Source organism: Urocampus carinirostris, chromosome 9 (genome assembly GCF_059441175.1).
Source record: "Urocampus carinirostris isolate Australia breed hairy pipefish chromosome 9, RoL_Ucar_1.0, whole genome shotgun sequence".
In the NCBI taxonomy this organism is placed as follows: domain Eukaryota; kingdom Metazoa; phylum Chordata; class Actinopteri; order Syngnathiformes; family Syngnathidae; genus Urocampus; species Urocampus carinirostris.
The window spans coordinates 8,665,288-8,690,316 of NC_142357.1; the positions used below are offsets into that span (position 1 = coordinate 8,665,288).

Here is a 25,029-nt window from a genome sequence, read left to right on the forward strand (position 1 = left end):
GAGTTGAAAGTTGAAAGAGTAATAGATGAGTGTGCACTTTTGGTGATTTTTTTGAATACAGGGGTGTCCAAACTTTTCAGAAAGCTGGCCAGATTTGGTAAGCTGAAAATGTGTGAGGACCGACTAATCGGCATGGTATTCTTTGAACAGTCTTTAATAAATTGAGCCTCCATAAAAGGTTTGCAGTGCTTGGCAAACAGCCTTGCGACCTAGTAGCTCACCTTGGCAGCATTTTAATTTGACTTGCGGGGTCTGCTGTTTTGCCGTCAAAACAGCTTGCAGTTGCTTCACCTTTTCACAGCGCTCGTTTCCAATTAGATTTTTGGAGTTGGCATGTTTGGTCTGGCAGTGCCCCTTGATATTAAATACTTTGAAATCAGCCGGTCGTTATGCAAATTAGGCAGATACAGTTGTTTAGGATTTCAGTGAAAAAAAAATACTCCAATGTCCACTTGTCCTAAAAGTGGCAGCCCTGACAGTCAACTTTCCTTTTTATATTTACAGCCGCCAAGTAGGAAATAAAGTAGACTAAAATTGTCACAGAAAGCCAAGAGCAGAGTACCCTAAGGGATACTGCCATCATCGGGTGAAATAGTGAATTTTCTTTTTTTGGTACAAATTCAATATTACTGGCAGGCCACACATATTGTTAATTTTATGACACAGGCCGCGGGTCATTAAACATTTGATCCCGGGCTGTAACTGGCCCCCACACCGGACTTTGGACATGTCTGCAGTAATAGGCTAGAGATGCACTATATGAAGACATGAGGAACTTAACAAAGAGAAATTGTTTATTTTGTTTATGACTATCCTGTTTGGATCTTTGACTTGCCTATGGAGAATGTTTGTTATTGATTATTGTAAATAAAATTAAATCAATGAATGGAGACAACAAGAATGGGTTCAACAGCCTCATTTTAGCACACACTTTCTTTATTTTGCAGAAAGCGTGTGGGTGAGGCCTTGGCCACTTTAAATCAATATTGTTATTTGGTACCCTGGGTAATCTGGTACCCGTAACACAAACTAAGACAAGCATTTCACTTTACCTACCTTGCTGAGTAGTGCGATTTGGAATCCAGAAAACTCCTTTAAGTTGATGTCCACCACGCGAAGTGGACCCTCCCCAGTGATTCCATGCAGTAACTGTTTAAAATCACGCCGGTGAGCCAGTGATAACGAACTTGAGTGATTTTTCACCCGTAGGCCGGTTTCCTGGGGCGCCTTCTTCCCCACCGACACTATTAAGCGTTCTGACTCCATCTTGGCCTTGATGAAGGATATAAAAAGGTAATTTGTGTGCTCAGTAACAATTTTCCAGAGTTTATTCAATCAGTCCTATGTGTTGACAATCTAAATAAAGAGCCATGTCTTACAAATTAATCATTTGTCATCAGCGTGTTCCCAAAAAATAGCAAGAGGAAGCCGAGAGTGCTATGCCACCATGTCATGCATGGCATCCACAGGCTATTACTGACCTTTTCGTGTCGCACTGTAAAAATGAAAAGAACATTGCCCCGTTGGCCGATAATCCCGCTCATTTTAAAGGTTTTCTTAAAATGTGATACATTTATGGTTAATATTAGGTATTTTAATCTATTTTTAAGTACAATAAGGTAAAATAATCCTAGAAAACTGAAGAATGATGGTGTATGTAGATGGGTGACATTTTTCTCATTTTAAGATATTTTTTTTACTCTGAAGAGAAAAAAGCAAACATGGATTTTTTTGACCAAATTAAAATTTGACCACTTTGCCTGTTTATTTTTTTATAATTTCACTAATAATATAATAATATACTAAATATAATGGAATCTAGAGCTCTTGTCGGTGATAGGAATGAGTGGAGAGGTGTTGTGAAAGGATAAAAGGATGTTTGGACGCATTCGAAGGGATGGGCAGGGCACCTGTATGATGCGGCAGGGGTAAACCAGTGAAAGCTGTCGGGCCCTGCTGTTGAACAGAACAGTGTGTTGTGTCACCCTGACCCGAGTGACATGGCCGTTTTCTTGTGTCCCGTTTCATCTGGAGGGACGAAAGCATGACCAACTTGGGTGCCGAGGTGCTTAACTTGTTTGGGTGTTTGGGCATTTGGGTTGGCCATGGTCCAAAAATGGTTGTGTGTTTTTTGCTACTTTTTTCCCTTTTTTTCATTTTCTTTTTTTGTATGTGTTTGTCTTGTTGTCGGTCACCCCTCTCGTGGGATATGACCAGGGTAAATAGATAGATAGAATAATTTCACAGGGGAAAAAATAGAAGATTTCCTTTATTTTGATCATTTAATAATTATTATAAGTCTTTTTCCGGAGACTCACGAGAAAGTACACTTTTCACACATCCTCCAGAATTTTATCTTCTTCACTCCCTTGTGCTATCGCTCTTAACACATTTTATCATTATTTGAAAATAAGAAGGATAAAAAAATACTGTAAAATGTACATCAGTATTCCAATGGTAAATGGACTGCTTTTCTATAGCGCTTTAACCAGTCACTGAAGACCTCCCAAAGTGCTTTACAATGTACTTTACACCCATTCACACGCACACTCAGACTATAATAGTGGAGTCAGCTATGCAAAGCCTCACCTGCAGGGAACAATGTTATCATTTCTAAATTGACTAACGAATAATTGTTATAATGATGTATAATATAATTTGTTCAAATCATTGATAGAAGAAGCGCCCTAAGTTATTTAGGGACGGGTCTCTTATGAACCTTTGGCTTTAACAGGTCGTCCTTTATTTCTTTTCAGGTGATTTGTTAATTTGGTGATGAGATGTTGCAACACGATTGAAAAGAAAAAGGAAATGGGAATATAAATACCACTTGTTCTTATTGTTCAAAAAAGGCGTATCCATATATGAAAATCCATATATTATCCATATCTTAAAATTAGAGAAATAACCAAATAAAATACCCAAACACCGCTTTATTTAAATTTTACCTTATTTTCAAGGGAAACAGGGGAAATAATACTTGCTTTGAAATTCTTACATCCAATAATTTCCTGTAAAATAACAAAATAATCACTAAGCTAAGCCAAACCATATACTAAAAGGGAACAGCACAGCAGCTGAGCGCTTAGCCAGTACGTGGCACAGTTCTGAGGTCATGGGTTCAAATCCAGCTACCAGCCTTCCAGTGCGGAGTTTGCATGTTCTCCCTGTGCTTCAGTGGGTTTCCTTCTGGCACTTCGGTTTCCTTTCACATTCCAAAAAAGGCATGTGTAAATTGTCCCTAGGTGTGAATGAGCATGTGAGTTGTCTGTCCCTGTGTGTCCTGCGACAGGCTGGCAAACAGTTCAGGGTGTCCCCTGCCCACTGCCCGAAGATGGCTGGGCTGGGCTCCGGCACCACCGTGACCCTACTGAGGATATGTGGTGCAGATGGGGCGGCAGTAGCTCAGGAGGTAGAGCGCTCGTCTTGGGATCAAGGGATCCCAGTCCGAATCCCGGCTCGTCCGTGTTAAATTTCGAAGTGTCCTTGGGTAAGACACTGAACCCCTAATACCCCCAATAAGCAGGTTAGCGTCTTACATGGCTGCAATACAAGGCCGCTATTGGGAAATGTGGAGCACATTGTAAAGCCCTTTGGGAAGTCATTGACTGGAAAAGCGCTATATAAATGCAGATCATTTCAGACAACGGATGGATGGATTTTTGCTGGCATTTCACCGAAGGTTAATAATAGCCTGTAAAAGCTACAATAATAATAATAATAATTTCCTTGTATTGTCATTCTGTGTAACAATGTACACAGAACGAAATGTCGATTGCATCTGACCCGATGCAGCCGCAGCCAAGAGAGGGCGCCGCCGACCACTTTTTAAGTCTTAGGAATGACTCGGCCGGGGCGCGAACCCGAACCTCCCAGTCTCAAAGCGGGCGCCTTACCATCTAGGCTACTGAGCTGGTACAAGATGACAGTATGGCACTATGTACTATCTATTGAGGACACACTGGCATTTTATTGTTGCCATTCAAATTAAGTAGAATAATTAACAAAAATAGAATAGATTAAGATCTTTTCTTTAAATGATAAAGTATATTCATCCTGAAAATGCAAGTAAATAAAGGTCTGCCAATTAGGCAATATTCATTTTAGTTATTAATTTATTCAGTAGTCTGTTAATTATTTTGTATTTTGTACTACAGCTACAAGCACTATCGTGCCAGAATCGAAGGAGTAAGAACCTAATCACATAACAGCTTCATTTAACTTAGATTATTTTTAATAGGGAGTAAATCTGATTCACAATTCACAATAATCACAGGTGGCCCAGCTTCTTCAAATAGATTTTGTTCATTGAAGGGTGTCAACCTAGACCCGTTCAGCCAACCAGCTGTCTGTAAATGCCACACGGCTTCGACATGAGACGGAAATCCAGTTAGCCTGCGATGCCTACCTGCTGGCTAAGCTTCTTCAGATAAGAGATGACGCTGTAACTCAGACCACAGTCCATGTTGTCTCCAATTAAATTAGGGGCCCCCATCATCCTCAGAGCTTTTTTCAAAGGCTAGAAAATGCACAATGTTCATTCAGAATTTTCAACGATAAAATCACAGTAAAGCTGCTGGAGGGCTTACCAAGAGGTAGTAGGGCGGCATCGTCTTTAAATACATTTCCAAGGCTTGACGCCACTTGAGGTTTGGTTTTAGTTTGTGCACTTTAAACAAGTCGTCTGAAACAAGAACGTAAAGTGTGAAAACATCAACTCTGACCTTCAGGCAGTGGTGGGCCATGAGGGCCTGCAAGGTCCTCTCTACTGGTCATAAAAAATAGCTGAATCATGTGATGTTGATTGTAATTTGCCCTTCAATACTTCTGTCAGCTTCCTTTCATCGCCTTTCCCCTGCTGTGCTTCTTGTAGATGTGTTTTCATGTTTGAGCAATTAACCAATCAGATTTCAGCGATTAGTTGTTGCTTGGCACTACCTCAGAAATCTAAGCTGTGACCCGTAACATCAGTCTTCGAGAAATTTGGTTTAGCCAATCAGATTCCGAGTTGGTGTCTGAGAGCCTACTAGAGGGCCTTGAAAATCATCACTTGCTTCACAAACTATGGCTGACTAGGGGGCGGTAATGAACCAAAGTTATTGCGCCAACAGCTTTACAAGAAAATATATTGTGTTGATTTAATTGCGAAAGGTCGGATAAGTCTGAAGCAAGCAGACCTTTTTCAGGTGGGAAAATGTTTTGTCTGCCCCTTTCAGCCTAGAGGTAAGATCTTAAGAGCAAGCCCAACCCAATCCGAGTTTTGGGAAGGGTCAGTACATTTGGGTAGGGGCTTCTCTCTCACTCTTTTTTTTTTTTTTAAAATAAATAAACCCCTGTCATTGTTTTTTTTTCTTCAAGATTTCGACAGTCTTTACGTGCAGGGCCGGGCCGTTTGCTCCCCTCCGTACCCCCCTCTCGGAGCCCATGTTGGCGGCTGACCGTGCGAACAGAACCGGGGTCGAACAAAATCCCCTCTCCATCCAAGTCCTCACAAATAAAACAGTAAATTTCACTTCCAAGAGCCATCTTAGAGAGCCGGTCCGTTCCCGAATGACACACAACTGATTCAGACTGGATCTGAAGGCCTAGGTGTAAAATCCACGGCCCGCCACTGCCTTAAGATGACACAGAGGTTTGTATATCGCCAAAATCGTGACTCACCGAGGAGTGGAAGGAGCACAGGGTAGTTATAAGGCATGACAAAAAGGTTGACACAAGTGAGAGTGGTGCTGGCTTTAAGGTAACCAAAAGGCTGGCCCAGGTCGCTTTGCTTCCCGCTGCTGCTCACAAACACCTGACGAATGACGTTGAAGAAATGTGTTATTCTTTCAAAAGAATTCAAGTGTGGGCAGATATTCGTGAAGTGAATCACAAGACACGTAAGATGGCTTTGATAGGGACGTCAATATATCAGAGTTTTATCTGATAGCTATGCCGCGTGAGTGTGAACATCTACCTGCCAGCACATGTGCGGAGACTTTCTTTCCAGAATGTATTGAGTAAGAGGCGAAGGCTCCAGTTCATATTTGTCAAATGGAAGCTTTTCTATCACCATCGGCTCGCAGTCCACGCAGGAGAAACGCACCACGGGGTGAGCGGTGCGAGGGGGCTGCAGGCAGGAAATTGACTTTCAGTCGAATTGTTTACATGGTCAGGGCAGGTGAAATTCTGATTTAAATTCACAGCCTCAGGTCACAACTGTGCAACAAGACACGACAAGGGCTGTAAAAAAAATCAACCTGTACAAAAAAAGGGATTCTTCGGGTGTTTAAGTAATAATTCAACAAACATTTGACATCAATTTCATGCAATTTTAAATGTACAGTATTTATTCAACCATTGGATGTCACCAAATTGTGTAGTGCAGCCAAAAACGAATATTAAAAAACACAAGGAAGAATACAAACTATGGAAATTAAAAGTGGCCAAACCGCACCATTTTACTTATCTTTTTTTTGTGCCCCCAGCAGCAAGATGGTGGACAACTGTGTCAGCTCCCTTGAAGTGAAGCTAATGTTATGTAAAATAAATACACACCTTTCAACCTATGGGTTTTAAAAAAATGGCACGCTTATATGAAAAGTCATGTCTTTTGGCTTATTATTTTAATCAAGATATATATTTTTTTAATGAATTATTTTTTTTACCACTAGGAGACGCTAAATAATACATGCTGGTGCCTTTAGGGAAAATATTTCAAGGGCAATAAGATTTCCTTTTGAAATTATTTGTCATTGTTTTGGGGGACTAAGAATAGAAAATGTGTTCAAATGTTAAGCATTGACTTATTTGGACTTATGCGGTTGCACTACTTTGCATTACACTGTTGTTCCCATGCACTCACAACCAACCCCAGTCTTTGAGAACTACCTTTTAAATACTTCGCCTGTAGTGTTTTTAAGTATTACTCTAGTATTTGTGTTGTAGTATTACTATAGTATTTTTGTAGTATTACTATAGTATTTTTTGAAGTATTTCCATTTTTGTAATTTTCTATTATAGTTATACTGTAGTATTTTTGTATTATTTTTGTAGAACAACAAGAGTATTTCTAAGTATTACTATTGTATTTTGTGGAATTACTATAGTATCTTTTGAAGTATTTCCATAGTAATTTTTTATTAGTTATACTGTAATATTTTTGTAGAAATATAATAGTATTACTAGCATATTTTTAGTATTACTATAGTATTTTTGTAGTATTTTTATTGTTGTAATTTTATTTTGTAGTTTTACTGTAGTATTTTTGTAGTATTTCCATTGCTGTAATTTTGTATTGTAGTATTACTGAATTATTTTTGTCGTTACACTGTCGTATTTTGTAATATTATTGTTGTAATATTGTAGTTTTACTGTATTATTTCTGTGGTTATAAAAATGTATTTTTGTAGTAGTTTGCAAGGGTCTTGTGACTAAGGGCTATACAAATAAACAAGACTTGACTTGACTGTTTTTATCTTATTTTTCTCTTTTGAATGAATGGCTTTTATTGACGTTATACAGTAGCACAACAAGTCAAGTCATGTTTTTTTGTATAGCCCTTGATCACAAAATTGTTGGACTTCTCCTTTGAATCTTTATGACTTGCTGCCTTTCTGGGGGAACTACAGGTGTATCAAGGCAAAAATGAACAGAATGAGAAACGGCTTCAATCAAAGAGGCATCACCACTCTAAACTCCCATCTGTTCTGAATATGGATAGTTGGATCCCTTAACTACTAGGGTCGCAGGGGCACCATTTTCCTGTGGTGTGTGTTGTATACACGTATTGAACATGTATCAAGTCAAGTCAAATCATGTTTATTTGTATAGCCCCTAATCACAACGAGTCTCAAAGGGCCGCACAGACCACAGATGATTGCAAACTACAGACTATTATTACACCATCGTTAATACACATACACATTTTAATCCTTTTACACGGTTATCTTTTTAATTTGTCTTACTTTTATTTCATATTCATCCCGGAGTGTGCCATAGCTCATCTCATTGTAAAAAACGTTTACCATGTTGTTAGAAACGACCAAGACAATTCTAATTCTAAATCTAAACAAATCTCAATATCAAAAGTACGTAGGCCTAATTGGTCTAAATGACTACTGAAGGGGGGTGGGGGGGTGGGGTTAAGGGTTATTGTTCTATTTTCTTTATTAATCATCCAATATCCGTTATCGGTCAGTTCATAATACGCTACAAAGCCAAGGGACGATCATTGCGAATGCACCAGTACGCATCCAGATATATTCCTGAAATAAAGACGGGACAGTGTATCCCAGTATTTATTAATGGTTGTAGTGACAAACTATGTCCCGGTCCGAAGCCTACGATCTGAGAGTGCCGGTCTTCTGGTGATCCCAAGAGCAAAGAAGTGTTCTGCTGGTTCGAGAGCGTTCTCCATCCGGGCACCGGTGCTGTGGAATGCTCTTCCCCCTGAGATCCGATTTGCAACCTCAGTGGAAATGTTTAAATCTAAGCTTAAAACTCACTTCTACTCCATAGCATATGAATAACCTACTCTTCTCGTTGTCTGAAAAATAGTCTGTGTAATATAGTGTAATAATCTGTGAAGCCCTTTGAGACTCTTCGTGATTTAGGGCTATACAAATAAAAATGACTTGACTTGACTTAACATGGCCGCTATTGGTGTGAGTGTGTGGGTGAATGTGTAAGTGTGAAGCACATTGTAAAGCGCTTTGGGAGGTCTTCATTGACTTGAAAAAGTGCTATATAAATGCAGACCATTTACCATTTAACATGTTCGACTTTAAGTTGTAACATTATCTCATGTTGACGATGTCTGTGTAGCCCTTTGAAACTTCTTAAATTAAGAGCTGTACAAATAAATACGACTTGACTTGAATCTTGAAGCTCAATAACATTCTTTTTTCTTCAGGTCCTTCATCTTTTTACTAAACTTAAACCTTTTAGAACAGCGGATTTTTTTTTAATCAGCGCTTTTGGGTAAAAATACCAATTTGGCTCAACCTCACCCGGACCATAGCTTCAGCAGCCCCCAAGTCAATTGAAGTCAACTTAGCCCACTTAAAATAGAAACTATCTTGTACTAATGGTACCTGAATAATAGTGGCTTTTTTATTTAATTTTCATGTTTTGGGGATTTTTATATCAGGAAAATAAGTCTTTTGTGCCTATGGAAAATTCAAGATTACTAATAGAGTCATAGAGAGTACTGCTTTATTCATTTGATTATAGGTTTAAAGGGGTAGGTTAAGCTCACTAGACTACATACACATTGTTTTCAAAATGTTCAACGATCAATAAGCCTGACCCTCATCCTGTATCCGTTTTTTATTTGGCCCTCTACCCATTTTACTGCTACGCCTGTTCTATATGAAATAAAAAGTTCAATGCGTGTATTAATGACTGTAGGTAACAAACCAAAATTGAATGGTAACAAGTCCATGTTGTAAAGCAGTTACCACAATAACAACAGGCACATTCCAAAACAAAAGATACCTAAAAAGTAAGTTGCAGTGCAGTGGTGTGACTCACCAGCGTAGGAGAGTTCTGGTCCGGCCAAAAGGACTCTGGGATTGGCCAATGTCCAACTGGCACTCCTGTTTTTGGGTTTGGACGCACGTAGATGAGTTTGTGGCAACTGTGCCACAGCTGCGGACTGAAGGATGACGCTGTACGGCTTGACTCTACCGAGTTGTCTAAAAAATAAATGAGGCATTGTTTTATCGAAACATTAAATCTTAGGTAATGGTTACGGATTGTTAGGAAGGACTTTTTTTTTCTAAAACAACTGAACAAGTGGTGTAGAGCAGTGGTCAATAACCTCCAGGCTTTTTTTTTTTTTTTGCCTATATGCGCTTTTTTTTTTTTACTCAAAAGATAATTCAAAGTTTGGGAGCGTGTTAAAACAAGGATTTAAGGTAGTATATTACCGCATTTGAGTTATGATTGATCTATCGACAATCATATTTGCACAGCATTGGATGCAGCTGGAATCGAACTTGGATTGCTGCTGTGAGAGCGCCGGATCTTAACTACTAGATCATCAGAATTGTATATGACAAAGGAAAGGGCAATTAAATCATATGAAATGAAATGATCTGCACTATATATAGCGCTTTTCAAGTCAATGAAGACTTCCCAAAAGCGCTTTACAATGTGCTTCACATTAACCAATAGCGGCCGTGCAGCCATGTAAGGCGCAAACCTGCTTATTGGGGGCTTTAGGGGTTCAGTTTCTTACCCAAGGACACTTCGACATGTAACACGGAGGAGCCGGGATTCGAACCACAAACTCTTGATCCCAAGACAAGCGCTCTACCTCCTGAGCTACTGATCTCATCATCACAGTATTTTTACTCCTGGATCTATGTTGTAAAACATTGTAATGAAGCTTGTGGGAAAGAGTTCAGCAAAAACAGTCATGTTCGTGGCCTCTTGAGTAGAAATAATGTAATTATGAGGATAAATGTGTCATTCTACATTAGCATTTCTCAATTAGTGGGACGGGACTCAAAAGTAGGTTGCAGGCTTTTGCCTTGGAATAGTAATGCTAAGAAGAAGAAAAAAATAGAGTTCATTTAAACCCCTTAACACTAGATGGTGATAATGCCCTGCAAATGTGAGTTGGCAACCATCATTTCAGACCACAGAAAAAGACAAAGTTTCTGCACACTTGTTGAGCATTGCTATAGAGCAGAGAATATATGAGATAGGGATTTTATTATATTGAAGACAAAGCAATGAAGTGAAGAGATTTGGATTTGATTAAAGATGCGGGTAATTAAACATTGAAGGAAAACTTGTTACTTGAAGTCTTTTTAGTTCTTTCATTTAATAAGTTTGAGAAGTAGTATTTTTTTCATGTTTTTGGTCACGGCTTGTAAATAGGATACGATGGTGGGTCCTGAAGTCAGACCAGTTTAGAAACAGTCCTCAAGATCTGTAGTGGTCTAAAGATAACACAGTGGATTTAGGCTTATTATTATTATTATAATTACTAATGTTATTATTGGGCCGGGTTGCGGGAATTCAGTCAGACATTCAACCGGTTTGTAGTACAGAAAAGGTTGAGGATTGCTGATGTAAAGACCTGTGCCCAACAATCTAAAGACAATTTGCACCGCAATGCACAAGACAATGAGTTACCTCTAATAAGTTCGAGGGCAAAAACAACTCACCTTCCCCTACAAGAGGTGGATTCGGCCCACTCTTCTCAAAATTAATAACAACACCACTTTGGACTTTTTGGACGAGAGACTCCAGACACTGGTTTAACATTCTTTGTGTTCGCACGCAGTATGAACGCCCTGAGACGAAAAACAGAGATGTAAAAAAACAAAAAACAGCAAAAGTAATACCTTTGAAATGACTTAATAGGTGAGCCAACCTCCTGTAACTTCACACATCTGGGTGATGGCGGACTCATCGGTAGGTACACTGCCGAGTTGCTCGTTGTCTGCTGCAGCAGCTCCAGGGAGTCGGAGCACTAACGCAAACAACCTCTGGTCCCACCGGAAAGGCTCTTTGGTCAGCTCGCTGCCAGCTAAAGGGGAGTTCAGAGGCAGATGCAGCTGCACAGGGGAAAAACAAAAGTGATAACATCCACAACATTTAGATCACGTCCACAGCTTCGACAGTGCAAGGAATAGCAATACATCAGTGTTTTATTTCATTTTGTTTCGTTATTTTTAGTACCTCTTCTGGGACTCCAGAGCTGTGTGTCAGCTTGTTGCCATCAGTGATAGTGATGATAACAGAAGGCTCTAAGAAAAAAGGGTTACGGCCCTAAGAAGAAAAAAAAGAAAAATATTAAGAAGTTTAAAGGAAGCACTCAAGTGTCCATAATTATTTACTGTACAGGGTATTCCAAAAGTCTTGGGCACATTTGAAATCCCCACATACCCTTAACTATAAATGTTAGTAAGCTAAAAGTTGTGCCAATTCTAAGCTAATTACATTAAGTTTATGGTAATGCTGTTGATTTTTTAAATTTCTTTTTAGACACAATAATGGTTACTGGTCAGCATTTATGTAGCTCTTCTCGTGTCACTGATGACCTTCCAAAAGGCTTTACACTGTGCTTCACACTTACCTATTCACAAGCCCACTCACACACCGATAGCGGCGACAGCCATGCAAGGCGTCTACCTGCTTATCAGGGACATTAAGGGTACCGTGTCGTGCCCAAGGATGCTTTGACCTGTAACTCGGAGGAGCCAGATATCGAACATGCAACCATTCGGTCCAAAGACGAGCGATTTGATTGAACAAGTTAGAACTGCTATTCAGCGAAGCCCCTGTAAATCGATCAAAAGAGCCAGTAGGGAATCCAGTGTCTTACAAGAACGGTTCGTCATGTCTTTATACGTCGACTGTAAATGATGCCGTAACTTTTGCATTGCAATGAAATAGAAGATGAAGATGACGGATTTGATGACCAGCTTGTTGTAGGCAATGAGGCAACTTTCCATATGAATGGCAAAGTTAACAAGCATAACGCTAGCATATGAGGCACTGAAAATCAACATGAACAAGAATACAAACACGCAAAAGGGGGATATAAAAGTTGGAGTTGTAGCTGGGGATTGAGGTTTTGCATCAAAGCTCGGTTCAAGGAATCAACTAATTCGAACCTTGATCTGCGTAAAAAGTGAGGTTAGACACTCACCAATTCATCACATCACTTAGATTCAATATCAAATGTTAGTTTATCTGACATTGTTAGTTAGAGTGTATTGCGTGTGACCATATCATCACTGGTTTGAACATACAATTATGTGTTTGTAATGTAGACTACATATCATACGTTAGAAGCATAACTTTATAAATGGGAACTCTTTTGTCTGAAAACGTAACTATGCGAAAAAGCCCAATTTAGCTTTGCATAGCTAACTGCCTCCACACAGAGAGGTCTCTTCAGATCCTTACAAAGCACTGCAGAAATTGAATGGGAGTACATTGTGACATTAATATTGTAAAAAGAGTGTCAAATACATTTAAAAATACAGTAAATGGCATTGAATTTCCTTAAGGTCTGAACTCCATAAACGTCAAATATAGATTTAATTAATTATTGATCTGGAAATAAATTAATTAGGATCCATGCTAGCACATTGTGTTAAAACAAGTTCAGTAAAATAAAAAGGTTAATTGGCACCACAACTAATTTTTAACTGGATATGTGTAAAGTACCCAACGAAGTACTTAAAATAATGTCCATAATAGTAAAATTGATTCTTAAGTGTCAACTGCAGTGGTGTGCTGTCAGGGTCTGGAAGGTCAACTCTGATGGCCTATAAGATATCTGAATCTTGTGATGTTTACTATATTTTTTTCCATGAATACACATTGTCTGTCAGATTCCTTTCATTACTTTGCCCCTGGTTGTGCTGCTTCCAGATGTGTGCTTTTATATTTAAACATTTAACCAATTACATTTCAGCTGTTATTTGTTGCCAGTGTCAGAAATCTACCCTGAGGCTTTCCTAATCAGTTCTGCAGGCCATACGGCATAAAATACGAGACGATATAACTCTTTGTTTAGTCAATCATATTTTGAGTTGGCGGTGCCAGGGCCTTCTAGTTGCCCTCAAGAAACGTCAGCAGTTTCACGAACTTTGATTGCCTAAAAGACGGTAACAGAAGTTTCACAACGAAAATGTGAAGAAAAAGACAAGGATCGACTTTCAGCATTAGTTTTGATGGCGTAAGAAAATAAATTCTTGATGGAACTGAAACGCACGGATAATCTGTATGGCAGAGTAATTGGAATCTTGAGGAAAGAAAGCAGGATGGCTTCTGTGCACAAATAATGGTGGGTAAAATGTGGCTATATTAAAAAATAATATTGCAATTTTATAAGGATAGTATTGATTTTTTTTATATGTGTCACAGCTGTAGCTACAGTAAATGTTTTATAGCCAAATAAAGAGTTATTCAGACGTACCACTACTGAAGGCCTAGGTGTGAAATGCATGGCTAGCCACTGGTCAACGATAAGACCAAGACTTCTCAAAGAAAAAATACAGATATGAACAAAGTAGTTACTGTATGAGGCAGACTACTCCAACAATAATCACAAATACCAAAACATATACAATATGAGCATCAAACAGACAACAAATGCTGGTTTTAATAGTTGTTGCAATGTGACAGAACTCTTCTGCTAACAGCTAAAGGGTCTTCGTATTATGCAAGCGAGACAGAGGCCGCCACCACTGCCCTGTAGAGGACAGCCTTGTTTTACTGCAACACTGGCAGAATGCTTAAGTAGATATTCACACACCAGGACAGGGGTCACTACTTTAGCATAGTAATCTACCAAGGCCTTGTCAGAAGAAGACTGCAGAGATGAGTGAGGAATATAAATCCAGATGGAGTGGATTGCAATTAGATGTTAATAGATAATAACTACAAGACTGTATCCTCATCAAATCCTGCATCCAAGCAGGAGACATGGACATTTTAACAGCATATTCCAAGCTTTAAAATAATGAATAATCAGTTTATTTCCACAAATAGTGGAAGGCAGTCAATTCATTAGTGCACATCTTGCATTCCAAAATACCTTAAATAGATTCTACACCTCAACTGATACTTCATTAAATCCCTTGGGAAAATAATGGCTTTGCAATGACATCTGATACCATCATAAACCACGTGAAAGACATTACCACAACACACACTGCCTGCACACCATACATGACATCTGTTAAGTTTAAGTCCACGTGTTTCATGGTGTTTAGGAAATTGAGAGTTGGGGAAAAAAACCCTGCTGAGGGCAATGAGAAAGAAATGATTTTAAAGTGAATGTATTCAAAGTGAGATGAACCGGAAAAGGATTAAGAATAAAAACAAAATAAAAATTAGATCCCCCTTTTCAATGAGTCACAAATATTTTAATACCATCTAAATATTCACTAGCAATATTTTTTAAGGAAATAATTAATGTTTCTCATTCTAAACATATACAAATTTAGATAGATTGACCCAGGGCAGTATTAGTTGTTAGCAACCAAAATACTTTGAAGCTCAGTTAAAATCAAGAAGCACATTAGTTTAATTTAAATCGAATTCTATAACGATTTCTGAGAGATTGTGTGGATATCCTCAGCCTCAAGCATTTTTTTCATGTTTATTTGCACCCAGTTTGATGTCCATCCATCCATTATCTGCATCACTTATACTCTGGGGCCTCTGGGCCAGTTTGACGGGAATTTCTAAAATAGCATCTTAGCTAGATGGCTAGCTAAATAGCTAAAAAGTAGCTTAACTTCCGGCGCCGTCACGAATGGCAGCCACTCCAGCAGCTCCCGTGTTATTTTCGCTACTTTTGTGATTTATTTATTTATTTATTTTTGCTTACTTGTGAATTTCCCTTCGGGGATGAATAAAGTATCTATCTATCTATCTATCTATCTATCTATCTATCTATCTATCTATCTATCTATCTATCTATCTATCTATCTATCTATCTATCTATCTATCTATCTATCTATCTATCTAGGGGTTAGCTTGAAAAGAAAGTGGGTAAACAACTAAAAGAGAGATAGCTAAAAAAGTAAAAAGCCAACTAAATACAGACAGAAAAAAGCTACATAGCTAGCCAGAATGGATGCCAAAATTTACTTGATAACTAGCAAAAAAGATCAAATGTTAGCAAGATAGCAGGCGAAAAATTGTCAAAAGCTAGCTTGATAGCTTGCTAAATAGCTATAGCTGTAGGAAGCAACAAAACTAAAAATGTAGCCAGATAGCTAGCTAAAAAAATGAACAAGTTTTGCTCATTCACTTTATAGAACCCATAAATTGAAATTTAGTTTATTGTATTGCCTGTTGAATAAAACAATAAAAAGATAAATTCATAAAAATGTTTAATACATAAATAGATTCTCATTCTATTATCTAAGTTAATTGCCTAATACGAATTATCGATAATTGAATAGATTATTTTCATCCATAAAGCCCATGAACTGGAATTTATCTACTTGAATTCCTAAAATAACAACTTATCATGGTATTACTATGCTATTACTATGTTATTACCATGGTCATTGTCAAAACGAGTGATAGACTCAACCACGAAAAAAATACGTCTACAAGAAAATTACAATGACCCAGCACTGGTGAGCTAATTTCAGATCAGGTCCACTAGCACATAGACTGTCCTCTGGGGGCACCACGTTGGAGACCCCTGGTTTAGATCCTACCTCTCAGATAGCACACATTGTGTTATAAAGGGTGATAAGACCTTAGTGTTACCTGGGGCTCAGTTCTTGGGTCTCCTACTTTTCAGTTTTTATACGCCTATGCTAGGTCATACGCAACTATGATGTTAGTTTCCATTGTTATGCAGATGACACTTAACTGTGGTCTGTGCAGCCCTTTGAGACTTTTCGCTATTATGGGCTATACAAAAAAACATCACTTGACATGACTTGACCTATAAAGCGCTTTTGAAGTTTCTTCAAGTAATTTGATCAAAAACAACTTACAAAACAACATCTCACCCCATACCTGTCCATAATTGTCTATGCCCGAGACGAGGCGGTTAAGATTTAGCAGGTCGAATGCTGTCCGGAGAGCGTGGCCTAATGTTGTCAGCCCAGACGCTTGCAGGTTCTTCAGCTCACACATGAAGGTGGCATGGTTCTCCTTCCACCCAGCCTGAAATATAAACAGCCAGAACGTGAACTACAGAGAGCAGAATAGTTTGAAATGATTATGAAGTCAGAGCAAGTTTCATCAGAAAGAAAAAATGGCAAGCCAGCCCAGCAATTTCTACATTGTGATTGATGTCCAAGCTTAACAAATCCTCACTGGAGCAGCCAATCTCTTACAAAATGTTCCAAAAATACACTTCTACGGATGTGGAATGGCTCTTGGACTTTTTCTCCAGTGAGGTCAGGTACTTCAGTGCTACAGCTTCATGCTTAATCTATGGATGACCTTCAACATAAAGTCAAGTCAAGTCATGTTTATTTGTATCGCCCTTAATTACAAAGAGTATCAAAGGGCTGCACAGATCAAAGACTATTGCAAACTACAGAATATTATGACACCATCCCCTGATCTAAAACAACATCACCACTTCTAATGTTGAAAAGAGAGCTGTCGAAGAGGAGCCGGAAGTGCTAATATCGAAGTGTTTGCCTTGGATATACTGTAGTTAGACAAGAGTAAGAGTGGAAAAACAGGGTGTAGGTGGAATCCCATTGTGGGTGTGTTTATGATTTCAAGCCACTGAAGCCACAAGACTGAGCTACTGAGCCAGGTTATACAGTTAAAGCAGATATACCCAGGTATTTTAGCCATACAGTATAAAGCCCAGCTTGCATTCAATAATTCAAACTACAGAATATTTTTATTTTATTTTCACCCACAAGCCTCCCTCTCATTCTCCATCAACAATTTATCGCCTCTGTAATGGCACAATTGGAGTAGTCACAAGCAGAAAGCCCGTGTCTTTCCATAACAATACCGCATTCGCAAATCCCTCACATAAGGAAAGATAAGTGAAAAAAAAAGCAGGCAGAAGCTGCCGCTAGAGTTGGATTCACTGTAAAATGAAGTAATAGTCTATGAATGTACAGGATTTGAAAAGGGTAATGGAAAAGTCACCAGAAAATTCATCATACAAGGAAGATGAATGTTTTTTTTATTATGAAAACACTGTACAAGAAAACAGGGACATCCTATACAACTTCTAAACATTTCTCTTAGCATGCCGTAAAACACTGTAGATTAATATGAACAACACAACACCTTAGATGCTGACGATAAACTAATTATTTATATATAGACCAGCATTAAAAAACAAATTCACGCACGAGTGTTCATCTGACTTGGACTATATTTTCAAAACAAAATAATGCTGTACTAAAAAAGAATTGCTTAACCATTATTTAATTAACTGAGATATTTTTCAAATTATATTTACTGTATTAGCGACACTAGTGTTGCTTTCATACCTGCAGTACTAACAAAAATAAATCCATTAGTAGTCTTTGCAATTCAAAAATGTAGAACAAAATGCTAAAAAATTCTGACGTAGAACAAATAATGATTACAACAATTGGGCCATCTATAAGACAGGATTTTTTATATTATATATATTATATATATTTTTAAAATGACAGCAAGCATTCAGTAATCATCCATCCATCCATTCAGTAATCATCCATCCATCTATTCATTATCCGCACTGCTTATTCTCAGTAGGGTCACGGGCTGCTGGAGCCCATCCTAGCTATCTTCAGGCAGTGGGCAGGGGACACCCTCAACTGGTTTCCAGCCAGTTGCAGGGCACACAGGGACATACAACTCACTCGCTCATTCACTCCTAAGGACAATTTTAACCGGCCAATTAACCTGTCTTTGGAATGTGGGAGGAAAACGAAGTGCCTGGTGGAAACCCACGCAGGAACAAGGAGAGCATGCAAACTCCACGCGGGGAGGTTGTGGCAGCTAGACTTGAACCCCTGAACCTCTGCACCGTGGGGTGTCGCGCTAACCACCCAGCCACCCGCATTTAGGAATCATACTTCCACTAAAATAGAAATCGTTACAGTATTATTTTTTCGTGAATTTCATCACGAAAAAAATTGATGGCAGGGTAAATGAGCTCCTCCAAGCAAATTGAGCTTGAGGTGAGAGTAGCTCACATGCTAAGAGTGTAGTATGCTAAACATAGCAGCGAGCCCATTTTCTGACACCAATGGTAATGTGTCAACCATTTGAACTACTGAGACGTAGGTACTGTGTAAAATAGGACAGCTTTGAACTCCGTTCAGATTGCTATAGCGTCGTAGCAAAAGCTGTGTTTTTGATTCATAAGGCAAAATAGACATAAAATTGCATATGTCTTCTATGTGGGTGTTTGAGATAAAGAGGATAATGATTTAAAATTCCTCTTTGAATACAGATTTATTAAGTCTGAAAAAACATTTGTTTATGTTTGAATTTGCAGCATTTCCACCTAACTGTATGTGTGTACCACATTAGCTTTGGGGACAAATGCTTGTCCAACACTGAAAACTGGTAGAACTAAATTCCACAGCTGCAGTGTACATTCCTCATGAGGGCCAGAAACACATTATGATGCAGTTTAATAATTTTACACATGTTACATATCAATTACAGCAGCTGTCCCGAAACTTAGCGAAAACAAATACAGTTTAGTTCTAGAGAAAAAAGAAAAACCTCTACTTTTTCCACTTTCAAACTCAATATGGAGATCGATACAGTCATATACTTTAATGCATGGAAGTCAAACTCATTTTCACTGAGGGCCAGATCAGCAGAATTGGCTGTCCTCTAAGAGCCTGATGTAACTTATAAATCTAACTACTCTTTCAAGTAAAATAACTCACTGAATTACTTATTCAAGTCACAAACATTACAGTAGCATTGAAAATGTATAGCTACACACATATGTTATTAACTTTTTTTGGTTTGAACAAATTTATTGACACTAAAAACAGAAAACAACCATGACAATCTCAACAGCAATTAAGCACATTCACAATATTATATTCCAATATTACGTTTTTAACAGCAAACACAAAGTGAGGTTTGAACAAACCTTCTCGAAAATCAAACATATTCACAATTTCATTATATAACATCTTTGTTAGTGTCAATAGAACTTAGTATGAGAAAATCTTCTTGGACATTTTTGAGATCATTTCTCTATTCCACCCGTTTGGCATTGATATGGAAACACTGCAGTGTAGTGTAGTGGCGCTGAGCAGTCAGTTTGCGGGTATCGTAGTCGACAGGCATTCTGGGAAATTTAGTATTTGGTCAAAGCAGTCTTGAACCATTTATTTTAAAACGCTCAGACAAAATGATATGGGGTGGCATTGGCTCAGGAGGTAAAGCGCTCGTCTTGGGATCAAGAGGTCACAGGTTCAATTCCCGTCTCCTTCAAGTTATATATCGAAGTGTCCTTGGGCTAGACACTAAATCCCTAATGCCCCCGATAGCAGGTAGTTGCCTTGCATGGCCGGTTTGTTGGTGTGTAAAAGGGAAACATGTGAAGCACATTGTAAAGTGCTTTGGGAGGTCTTCATTGACTTGAAAAGCGCTATATAAGTGCAGACCATTTACATTTGGTGGGCCACATTTGGCCTCCGGGCCATGAGTTGGACACATGTGCTTTAATCGATGAGATATATAAAAGGGGTTCCAGTTTCTGTACACAATTGAAATTTGAAAGGTAATGATAAAATGGTCAGATGTCATTGTGCTGGTTTTAAAACATTGAATTTTCCATTTGATAAAACACAGAGATAGGGATTTAAATTAATCTGTCATGTAAATCCCAAGTTTGTTAGGTTTTAGAGCAAACATACGGCTCACGGGCCGGACTTGGCCTGTTGGGTGATTTAACCTGGTCCGCTTACATTTTTGAGTAGTTCTAAAAAAGATGCAAGTCTCAAAGTCATTTTTGTCAAAAGTTATGATTTTTTTTTTTTAAACAAATGTAAACTAAATGCTCTCCTGCTAGAGGGCATCTTACGGTTTGTATAACGTGGCGAATTGGTTCGGGTGTAAAACTACATCCACTCAACTGTTAGCATGAACCCGTTAACACATTAGATGCAAAACATGAAAATATTTTTCCCCGTTGTTTGTGAATAAATGCATACATACCAACTTTTTGAAATTAAAAAGCGGTAGATTTTATTGCACACTTTGTTTCTATGTGCAAAACACAATCAGTCTCCGGAATGTAAAAGAAAACACGTGTTTTTTTGAACTGGAAGTGGCACCAAAATGCACAAATACTAAGCATCGCTTCATAATAAAGCAACTGTAGACTAAAATACTAGTCTCTCGTCTAAAATGTTTTTGTTATTTGTATTTGAAAAAGTGGTAGACTTTTTTAAAAATCGGCAGGCTTTTTCAAGGGGAGAATGTGTAGGGTAGGAAACTTATGTTGGATGAATGATAACAGGGTTCCTACGGCATAAGGTAAGTAAAATTCAGGACTTTAAGACTTTTTTTTACATCAAATTTAAGACCAAGTTAAAAAAAACACAATTTAAACAAAACAAAACCCGGCGTGAATTAAGGAAGTTATAAACAAACATTTTGGGGGTTTTTTTTCAATCGAATTTTGGTCCAGTTGAAAACTTTACATCGATAGATAGCACCTTCCAAAGTTTTAGTCATGGAAAATAATGAATAAAAAGGATGTTTACAGTACGTTATGGATCCTCAATCAAAACTGGCAGATAACTACTAATTCCAAAGAACTCTTCTGCTCCATTCATGAAGCCATGACTTTTATACTAAATCTTTTTAGTTCAAACAAATATAAATTCTATTAACGTGTTCACATGATAAATTTAATGCCTTCGATGACTTTTCAAGGATCCGCAAAAACCCTGGATAAAGTATAATACTGAAAAACAAGGCAAAAGATTTGGAGTTGACAGTCTTTTACTGATCCGGCATGCGTTAGAACATAAAGTCTGGATCTAGACAAGCTTTGACATCCCTGTTTTAAAGCATATCAAATAGATGTGATGAGGCTTTTTTCAATAATTGTGACAGGTTGCATCAATATTTGTCTATGGTCTGTGTGTATTTGTTGTTTATCTTGGACGAGTGGAGTTTCAATTACTTGTATTTGAAATACACACAAAGTGTAAATGACAGAAACTTATGGAGTCGGGCATGGCATTCAAATTGCCATATGACAACAGTGTTAAGCCTCTAGCTCTAGTAAACTAGGAATATCCATCACTCCAGAAAGAGGTGGTGGATGTTTTTGATTATGTGCAGAATTAGAGTGTTGCTATGAAAAATAATCATCACATATTGTTCCATCGGACCCACTTCCATTGAAGGAGGTTTATCAACTTTCAGCCCATGTTTGACCAATGGGATTACGCCAATAGGGCAGGAGGCGGAGTCAACGACGAAAGACGAGTTCGTTGGCAAATGAGGACAGTGGACTGTGAAGGGAACTGATGCTTCGTTCGCGAACAAAGCGGCTTAGTGAGCCAAATCTTGAAAAAAAGATGATAGCCGGTTCCCCAGTCATCAAGAGCCTGTTCCCTTCGAGCCCCCCAACTTTCAATTGGTCAATATGCATTTTTTTTCTTTTGCAATTATGGTTTGACTTTGAATTTGTTGTGCATGAAAATTGTGAAAATCATTTGGTAATATTATGAAACACATTTTTTCTTAGATTGTTGTTTTTCTCTCCTCTCAGCCTTCATTTTTTCTTTTCCCTCATTCTTTCTCTTTTTCTTAAATATTTGTGTCTTTCTTTTTTTCTCCTTTTCTTCCTCCCTCTTTTCCATCTCCTATTTTCTTTTCTCTTTTTGTTTTACTTTTACTCCCTCTATTTCCTCTCACTGTGTCTCTGTTGCCTTCATTTTTTTCTTTCTCACTCTGTCACTCTTTTTTCTCTTGTTATTCCTCATTTTCCTCCCTCATTATTTATCTTTCTGCTTTCCTTTTTCTTCTTGTCTCACACTTCTTTTTTCCAGACATGGGGACTTGAGACTTAGTGACTTGGACTCGAGTCGACTCGAGTCGCTGTTTTTATGACTTGTGACTTGACTTGGACTTGGCAATCTAAGACTCGGGACTTGACTTGTGACTTGACTTGCCCAAGAAAAAAATACTTGGGACTTACTTGGGACTTGAAGGTGAAGACTTGAGACTTACTTGAGACTTGCACATGTGTGACTTGGTCCCATGTCTGCTTTTTTCTTATTCTCTTAATCGTTTTCTATCTCTTTCTCTCTCTTTTTCTGTTCTTCCTCTCTCTTTCTGTATTTCTATTCCCCTATTCTCCCTTCTCTCTCTCTCCCCCATACTCTCTCTCTATTTTCCTCGCTCTGTCCAGACTAAAGCAACAAAAACAATCTGTAGAGCCGTTTGGGGAAGCCGAAAGAGACGGCTCTTTTTGAGTGATCCGAGGCGGAAGAACCGATTCTCTAAAAAAGAGCCGGAACTCCCATCGATAGTGTAGGGAAAGTGACGTAACGGTCCATAATAAATTTCGACGCCTCCATCTCAACGCCCGAGACTTTTCTCTACACAAAAGCAAAATGTCCGCTGGATGGTGAGGAGGCAGCGCTGCCTCGCTTCTGCAGATAGCGCCAACAAACACCATTTGCCGCTCTTTTGCTACCGGAAGGCCACCGCAGACTGGATAATAAAATCCAACGAACAGAAAAAAAAACAATAACAAATTGGACTGGCAAATGTGACAGTTGTATCAGTTACTAATTACCTTCACTCCGTATGGTGGATCATCGAATGTAACTAGCATGTACCTGTCGCCTCTACTAGCCGGGTCTCGGGCACGCAGCTGTCAAAATAAAAATAAAGGAGAACCAAAAACAACATATATTAAATTCGAGTGATTTCGCCCGAGGAAGCCGACGCTCGGTGCACACTTAAAGGAAAAAAGTCGGTGTAAAAGCGTTCTTTACCTTCATAAAGAGCTCAACCGCGCCTTTAGCAATGTCCAGATACGTCGTACCCAAATAAGTGCGCTGATTCATAGAGGCGGACGTGTCTAACAGGAAAACTAAAATAGGCATTTTAGATGGAAAGCCGCAATTGTATGTTTTTTTTAAATTAACTGTTCTCCACATATGACCTAGAGTACGGTCAAGCGGGTCACACATGTGCGTATATATTTGTTATTATAATAGGCTGCCTGCCTGCCTGCCCCCCAGCCCCTCCAGAAGAGGGCCCGCTGCTTTTGCCCTCCCTCTGTCCGCCTTTCAGTCTTCTGGCTCGGCTAGCGCTCTTCAACTTCTGTTCCCAAGCGAAGGGAACGCCCCCTGCCCCCGCCGCCACGTCATTGGCTCAGTGGGCGTGTAACGGTCACGCCCCTCGCCCGGAGAATCTATATAAAATAGCCTTAGTTTGCTATCGAGGTAGTAGTTCCTCATCTGTCTGCCCTGCAATGGCAGTACGGTCTGGTAGTGAAGGGAAATCCGTCTCCTCTTAGATAACTGGCTCTCTCAGCTTTAGCTCACTGAAATGAGCCGACTCCCAAAAGATTCAGATCTACTTTATTGTCATTCTAGTACACGTGTATACAGAACGAAATGTCGATACATCTGACCCGCACAGTTTCCTTGAATGTACAGATATAAGTAAAAGTTGTATTGTATTATGGCTACGTATAGTATTTTACCATAGTGCCGATAGTGCAAGAGGAGTAGCTAACCAGATGTGCAAAATGGCTCTTTAGATTGTTTTTTTTGCCATTAACCATATATTCAGGGTTAAATTACTAAATTTTGTGCAGGCTTGGGGAGTAACAGAATACATGGAACGGCAAAAATCATGTTGGCAAGCTGTTTGGATTTATTTTCATTTTGTTTCTGTCGCATTTTATGTTAGTTTTGCCTGGAGATCAAAGAGATCAAAGCCAGGAGAGAAAGCGTACCACGTGTTGTGAGTCATAATGTTATTCATATTTAGTTTCTTTTGTCTTTTATTAGCATATTTGGTATTGGAGTAATCCAAAAGTAATCGAAAGTAATCAAGTTAAAGTAACCCTACCCAACCCTGCATATACTTTACCGTATTGACATACCTGTCAACCTGTACGGTTTTGATGTGCAAAGTACGTTTATTATGCATTTTAAGACGTTGTCTGACGTACGAGAAAATCTGCACGGAAAAACGCAAATTTGTCAATTATGGGTACCATCCGGTATACACTGACCACCACGAAACGGCAAATCAATCAAGTCAAACGAGTTCGCCGCGGTAGCTTCTATCTCGGTATCGTTTTTTTTTCGTTGCAAACGAAGCGAGCGGTTTGATGCTACTGTGCGCATGCATCTGCCGCCTCGGATTACATGTGGTAGTTATGTAGTGAAAGGAAGTCCGTCTCTTTTTAGAGAACCGGCTTTTTCGGCTCAACTCATTAAAGAGAGCCGGCTCTCAAACGGCTCACTTGCTTTGATGCATTGTATTACGAATAATTATTGTTGTATAAAGAAGTTAAGACAAAAGGAAGTAGTAAAGGAGAAGATGAAAAAAAAGACAGGTATTTGG

At 38.8% G+C, this 25,029-nt stretch overlaps 1 protein-coding gene across 1 annotated transcript in view; it reads right to left on the bottom strand.

The window, feature by feature from the left end:
- ints6l (integrator complex subunit 6 like) overlaps positions 1-23,757 on the bottom strand; it is a 32,173-nt gene extending 8,416 nt beyond the window's left edge. The window contains exons 1-12 of the mRNA XM_088344452.1: positions 23,442-23,757; positions 23,240-23,317; positions 16,498-16,647; positions 11,677-11,766; positions 11,369-11,552; positions 11,160-11,288; positions 9,514-9,677; positions 5,957-6,109; positions 5,662-5,794; positions 4,590-4,684; positions 4,409-4,519; positions 1,057-1,272 (exon numbers count right to left, since the gene is read on the bottom strand). Coding sequence (XP_088200578.1) covers positions 1,057-1,272; positions 4,409-4,519; positions 4,590-4,684; positions 5,662-5,794; positions 5,957-6,109; positions 9,514-9,677; positions 11,160-11,288; positions 11,369-11,552; positions 11,677-11,766; positions 16,498-16,647; positions 23,240-23,317; positions 23,442-23,639 — 1,701 coding nt within the window. The 5' untranslated portion in view covers positions 23,640-23,757. The remainder of the gene's footprint in view (positions 1-1,056; positions 1,273-4,408; positions 4,520-4,589; positions 4,685-5,661; positions 5,795-5,956; positions 6,110-9,513; positions 9,678-11,159; positions 11,289-11,368; positions 11,553-11,676; positions 11,767-16,497; positions 16,648-23,239; positions 23,318-23,441) is intronic.
- Between the last annotated feature and the right edge of the window lie 1,272 nt (positions 23,758-25,029).